The 7,500-nt window shown below is 33.4% G+C and overlaps 1 protein-coding gene across 2 annotated transcripts in view; it reads left to right on the forward strand.

The window, feature by feature from the left end:
- Positions 1-7,500, forward strand: part of LOC137634087 (soluble guanylate cyclase 89Da-like) — a 164,357-nt gene that overhangs the window by 92,039 nt on the left and 64,818 nt on the right. For both annotated transcript variants that reach the window (XM_068366302.1, XM_068366304.1), the window contains exon 2: positions 111-447. In XM_068366302.1, coding sequence (XP_068222403.1) covers positions 406-447 — 42 coding nt within the window. In that variant the 5' untranslated portion in view covers positions 111-405. The remainder of the gene's footprint in view (positions 1-110; positions 448-7,500) is intronic.

Consider the following 7,500-nt stretch of genomic DNA (forward strand, 5'->3'; position numbering starts at 1 on the left):
AGGAGGTTATGTTTTACCCATGATTTGTGTGTATACATATATTTGTGTGTGTTTGTTTATTTATTAATGTATCTGAAACTAATGATATTTTTTGTTATTTTTCATTTCAGGAAGTCACTGACTGAACCAGAAATTACAGAAAGTGGCGTAAAAAGGAATACATAATTCAGTGCGAAACGAACAATCATAAAGAATAAAGAAAAGTGTAATTGTTCCCGATTGATATTAATGAACAACAATGCCATTTAATGGTCGCTTATTTTGTGCCATAAATCAAACCTATAAGTGACGTGAAAGTGAAGAATCTCACACAGATAATAAGTGCAAGCAATCAAAGGAAGGTTTATAAGAAATCCCAGTACAAGATTAATCCTCCTAAACTGATCGCCATCATTCAACTGCAAGATGTATGGAATGCTACTGGAAAGCATCATGTACTTCGGCAGGGTATGTTTGCTTGTTTGTTTACTTTATCAATTGTTTATGGTATATTTTATGTTCTCTGACTTATTTTAAACGTGTCTATATTTCAGGATATTCTAAATTATCGCTGGGAGGAGCATAGAGAAGTCCACTTTTTTTGGGGGGTGGGGGGGGGGAAGTGCCTGGGTAGATAGATTATTATTATTATTATAATAATAATTATTATTATTATTATTATTAACGAAATTACTTCACAGTTACTTATTTGTATGGGTTTATTAATTTTATGAATATGATACAGTTAACAAATGCGTATGTATAAAACACGGCAATACCAATGACTATAAGCTGTGTCAAACATGAAAAGTTTGCCTATGATAAAGGCAAAGAGATAAGGATAAAAGGGAAAGAATTAATGGCAAGAGTGAATGAGGTGATAACTTGGAAAAAGTTACTGTAAAAGTAAAGGAAAAAAATGCTATGAGATTAGGATCTAAGGATAGTGAAAGCGATAAAGAGTAAGAATGAAAGAAACGACGAGAGAAAGTAAAGAAGGAAAAAAAATGATAAAGAATGAGGAGGATATGACACAATGATCCTTAAACTGATAATATCAAACTGTTCGGCGAGATCACTAAGGACTCTCAATAGCAAGACGAATTATATAAACTTGCCAGTTCAATTTTCATTGCTTGGAAGTACACGTGGGCACATTATTCTATCTTATGTCTCTTCTTATTTTTTTTATTTCATTTTATAGTTTATATATGAAAGATCGATTTTGATGTTGCTACTGTTCCTAAAATGTTTTTACTATTTCATTACTTTTCTTGTAGTATATTTGTTTACTTGCTTTCTTTTCTCACTGGGCTATTTTTGCGTTGGATCCCTTGGGATTATATCATCGTTATTTTCCAGCTAGGGTTGTAGCTTAGCGGGTAGTAATAATAATTATAATAGAGTCATGAAATATTAAATTTACACCATCATTCTAGCTCCTGTGTACTCCTAAAATTGAAGATGAAAAAGAGATGTATTGAAATTGATATTGTGATATAATTTCATTATTTAATCGTAATGCGGATTACATCAAGTATTACGTTTTACTGGCTATTCTCTCAGATCCAATGTACCCTTTGAAGAGTAAAAATTTACCACTTGGGGTACATGTACCCCATGTTGGAAGCCCTTGTTCTAGCTATTCCGTAGCCTTCGTTGCTCATGAAATAGATAACCAGATTTTTTTGTTATTAATGGTTAGAATGTTTCATATTTGTTCTAATTTTTCCGTTCAAAATTCTTGTTATAAATATTCAAATTTATCTTATTCCACTTTGATTCTCTTCGTATTTGTTATACATATATTAACTATACTTTCTACTTCTATTTTTCAATATATGATTCTGCCCGAAAATTGTCTGTTCCTCTATTCCTGAACGTGAAATTGTAGTTAGGATCTGATCAAGTTTGAACGAAAATCGAGAACAGTCATTACTGTATTAATATGATTACAAAGCTCTTTCAACTTCATATGAAATCACATTGAGTATTTTGAGATTACTCGAACTCAAACTATTTTGTTGGGCCGTAAACTTTAACTCTTGTGCGTTTAGAGTTTCCTGATTATCTGTATCTTCGGAGATACTATACAATCTTTTCATATTTATCAGACATTTGGGATGATAATATTATTACCCCGTTGTTTCTCATCATCAAGGAATATAATTATCTAATCCTCTTTTGAACATAAGGTTTTCAATTGTGAACTATAAAGATTTTTGTTGCGAGTGATATGCAATATTTAGAAAAGCCAATTTTCTGAGAATAGAAAAAACAAAATATTTTTATGTACTTTAATTTCAAATTACTAAGGTCTGTTGTTTACTAAAAGTTTGAAAAAAAAAAAAACAGATTTTATACACAATATATGAACTCATTCATTGAAAAACGAAATCCTTATCTATCGTAAGTTTGCAAGGCGAGTTCGCGTGGTTGACTGAGATGGCTAATAAAAATGTAATCAAGGTTCCCGGGAGATAACTAGGTAAGTATCCGATGAAATATTTCCTTCTGGAAGGATAAGGATTTTCCCTTTTGGAATTCCCCCCCCCCCCCCTCACCCAGTTTTTACTTGAATTATTATATTTTGGTATTCATTCCGACGTTTACTGGATTTCTATGGAACACGTTCATTTTGTTCGTTTCCTCTCCCAATTCTGGTATCGGACGCGAATTCTTTAGTTTATGGGCATAAAAAGAGAGTAAAAGTATGATGTTGATTTAAGATGAACTCACGATACACCTAAAATAATTTTTTTATGTCCACGGTAGTATTACTTTCTTTTTTTTTTTTTGTTTTTTTTGTTTTTGAGAGAGAGAGAGAGAGAGAGAGAGAGAGAGAGAGAGAGAGAGAGGTACAGGTCTTTGGTCACGTAACTCGGTTGGGAAAGGTTAGGAAAAGGTTGAAAACGGTTAGATTATTATTATTATTATTATTATTATTATTATTATTACCTAAACGCCTATAACCCTAGTTGGAAAAGCAAGATGCCATAACCCAAGGGTTCCAACAAGGAAAAATAGCCCAGGGAGGAAAGGAAACAAGGAAATAAATAGACTACAATAAAAGTAATGAACAATTAAAATAAAATATTTTAAGAACAGTAACAACAATAAAATAGATTTTTCATATATAAACTATAAAAACTTGAAGAAATAAGATATAATAATGTGCCTGAGTGTACCGTCATTTAAGAGAACTCTTCTCCAAGACAGTGGACGATCGTGGTACGGAGTATTTGACAAATAAAAGAAAATGAATATATAGAAATAAAACCAGACATCGACGTAAGTTCGCTGCTATGTATCCTGAAGACCCACTACTCTTTAAGATTGAGGCTGACGTCAGGAGTCGAAAGAAATTCCATACCATCTGGCGTTTTCCAGCCTCTCGATCCTCGCTCTGGAAGCGGACCTCTGCCTGACTTCTGCTGGGGAAATTTTACGACCCACTTTCAGACCTTCACCGTCTTCGTTGTTTAGCCAAATCAGAAACATATTCTTTTCGTAACGATTTCTTTGTCTTTTATTGGAATGCTTGGGTAATGGTTTTCTCCTTCTGGCACCTTGACACTTACAAGATGTTCATAACCGCAGTACTTCTTGTCAGGGTTTAAAGTCTTCGTGCAGTTTGGTCGTTAGAAAATTTTTGAATGGTAAAAAATTTGGCAGGCATAAATGTTTTTAAATGTTCGTGCTATGTTGCGCACAATTGTTAAGTGTTCGTGCTATGTTGCGCATAATTGTTCCTAAATGTTCGTGCCATGTTGCGCATAATTGTTCCTAAATATTCGTGCCATGTTGCGCATAATTGTTCCTATATGTTCGTGCCATGTTGCGCATAATTGTCCTTAAATGTTCGTGCCAGGGCACGCATAAATGTTCTTAAATGTTCGTGACACTTGCATAAACCAAGCGTGAGCACTGCGGGAGCTCGGTGCGAACACTGCCGACGGTGAATGTCAGTGTGTGTCAATACTTAATTTAAGTTTTGCCATTGCGTAGACAGTTCATAACTATTGCATGTGCATTGCACGAATATAGCGCAGACAATGCATCGCTCTGCATGTCTCAAATGGCACGTCTTTCCACAATATATCGTGATACATCGCGCAAATTGTGGGGACAAAAATCGTGCAATTGTCAAGGCGGCTTTAATCAGTGTGTTTGAATCCTAAAACAGGACTTGGGTAATTGATACCTGTATCGATATACAGTAAGCTGTAAGTTTTCTGAGTAGAATAGAACTCTGTATTAACGGGATTACTCGAAAAATACTGTACATTCAGGGAAGTACAGGAATGAGTAGTCACTTCGCATTCTGTATGAAGTAATTGTTTTGTGTCAAATAAATTTAGAAATCAATTATCGATAAAGTATAGCATAATTACCATGTGAAGATTTTCCATATGATACATTTATATGTTCATCAGTGATATAAATATTTTTTTTCCAAGAAAGAAAAAAAAACAGGGTTTAATTTAATATGAAAATATTGAAAAAGTATATTCTAAATATTTTTGCATAACAGCATACTTGTCATGTGAAGAGTTTTATTTTAAAGAATTCATGTGATAGGTTTATACATAAGTTCTTCAGTAACTCGATGACATGAATTGTTTTACCAAAACCAGTTATTCAAATTATTTAGAATATCTTTGCTAAAGCTTATTGTAAATATATTTATTAGAATCCTTTTGATTCTTTGTTAGAATATTTGGTACGTAGTTGTTTGTTGTCATTTAGAATGAAATTCTTTTTCCCCATTGTACAGACTAGTAAAAAAAACATCCCACGCTTTAGCAGCGGTTGATGTAAACACTGCTGTTTTTTTTGTGTGTACAAATTAATATATTTTATATTTATCATAAATGATATTTTTCGTGCTTTTTGAAAGAAAAAGAAACAGAAACGCATTTAATCCGTTTTATGCATACCATATTTCGCTATTTGTTCAATTTTTCGAAGCTCAGAATTATTTAATAGTATATCTATAAAGTATGCTCTTCGTGTGCTTTTTTTACTTTCAACGCTGTATCGTGAGATTGGACTGGAATGATCATAGTGATAATATTGAAAATCTTATACTAATCATTATTATTATTATCAGCATGAATATTGTCCGTATTAATATTGTTTCTATTAAACTTGAGCACACATTCCAGTGGAACAAGTCAAGAAGCTCATTAACTTGTCAAATAAAGTTCCAAAGGAGAGAGAGAGAGAGAGAGAGAGAGAGAGAGAGAGAGAGAGAGAGAGAGAGAGAGAATGCCTATTCTAAAGAGACTACAGTGAAAGATTGATGAAAAGCAAAGAGATGAACAAACAGGATTTAGAGAACGTAGAAGTTGAACTGGCCATATTTTTATTTTTAGATATGTACAGCAATGTATAGAATATAGAAATCCACTTTCGATGGCATTTGTGGACTGAAAAAGCATTTGATAGTGTGCACCGGCCAATATTGTGGAGAGTCCTACGTTATAATGAAATTCCTCTTAAATTTGGGAATTTGATTAAATCTGTTCATGAGCATAACAAGTTCAAAGTTAATGTTAGTGGAGTCCTATCAAATTAATTTCCAGTGCACAGAGGGGTACTCCAAAGGAATATATTGTGGCCTATGTTGTTTATCCTCCTCGTGGATTTTGTAATGCGTAGAACAGTCGGAGACGGTGGAGAAGGATTGAACTGGATTGGTAACAGAAAATTAGCAGACATAGAGTATGCTGATGATGTTGTCATTATTATTAAAACACCGCAAGATTTGCAATGCTTACTTTCCAGAATATATGAGATATCACACGAGGTTAGGGTCAAGATAAATATAAGAAAAACAGATTATGAGAACGGATTATGCAATGGAAGATGAAATATCATTGGAAGGAGAAAGGATTAATGAGGTTGAATCATTTAGCCTAGGTGTTTAAGAACTATGATCTCCAATACAGAATCTTTAGAATTAGGGTTTGGTGAAAAATTGAAAAAAGCAAATCAGTCAATGGCTAGGTTAAGTAAAATTTGGAAATCAAGTCGCCTAAAATTACATAAGAAAATCTGACTATATATCCGTTTAGTGAGATCATTGTTACTGTATGGACAAGAGCCATGGTATGACAATGAAACAATCTCCAATATATTCAGTAGATTTGAGAACAAAGCCCTCATAATGATATTGGGAGTTAAATGGCAGGACAGGATTAGAAATGAACTATAAGAGAGACTATTCGAGTTTCATATGTGGATGAGATCATGATGAGAGGTAGATGGAGATGGGTTGGGCATAATCTTCGCACTCTCCAAGAGAGAATAGTTCACCAAACGTTTAATTGGGCTCCACAAGGCACTCGAAGAGTTGGAAGACCCAGGCCTACATGGCTGATGACTATGATGCCTGAAATAGATGGTCAATGGAGAAGTATTAAATTAAAGGCTCAAGATAGAGACGACTGCCGAAATCTAACTGAGGCTCTTTGCGTCAATAGGCGTAGGAGATGATTATATATATATATATATATATATATATATATATATATATATATATATAATATATATCTCATCAGCCGTTGTTAGTTTACTGGAGGACAGAGGCCTGAGACATGTCCTTCCACTACCGTCTGTTTATATTCTTCCTAATCAAATCTATACCCGTAAATTTTCTTAGCTCGTCAATGCATCGTCTTTTACTTCCCCTCCTTCGTATGAAATCTCTAGGGACCCATTCTGTTATTCCTTTTGTCCATCTATAATCTGTTATTCTTATTATATATCCTGCCCACGTCCTTTTTTTTCTAACATAGGAATAATTATTCTCTACTTTAGTGTGCTCTCGTATCCGTGTTGCTCTTTTTCTATGTCTTGTTAGGCTCCAAGTTTTTTATGTGTAAGTTAATACTGGTAGGGCTATATGATTCAATGCTTTTGTTTTTATACGGACAGAGGCATTTTACATTTCATCATCTCATTTTATTTCCCAAAAGTTCTCTATCCCGTGCTGATTCTTCTTTTAATTTTGGTTTCATGTCTTTTGGAATCACTTTCTGTCTGTCGTATGTAGATATAATCATTAAAAAAAAAATTGAGGTTAGTCCATAACCTTTATTTGTTGTCTATATTTTCATTGAACGTTATCTTAGTTTTACTCATATTCATTTTCAGTCTTCATTCTGCTTTTTCTATTCAAATCTTCTATCATCTTTCATAATTCCTCCATGAGTCACTAAATAGAAGTATGTATGTCGTCTTCAAATCTTATTAAGGTATTCCCAATTAATTTTAATTCTTACATTTTCCCGATCTAAATTCTTGAAAAACTGTAGGCACGCTTTTTGAATAATTTAGGAGTGATAGTCTCTCCCTATGCAACTCCTTTCTTAATCGGAATTTTCTCACTATCTTTAGGTTTTTAGGTTTGCTGTACTTCCCGTATAGATATCTTCAAGTATTCTAACAAGATCTATTTATTCCTTTTTTTGAAAGGCTTTCATTATTGCTGAAGTTTTGTCAAAATTAAAAGCT

The sequence above is a fragment of the Palaemon carinicauda genome, chromosome 44 (genome assembly GCF_036898095.1).
Source record: "Palaemon carinicauda isolate YSFRI2023 chromosome 44, ASM3689809v2, whole genome shotgun sequence".
NCBI lineage: Eukaryota > Metazoa > Arthropoda > Malacostraca > Decapoda > Palaemonidae > Palaemon > Palaemon carinicauda.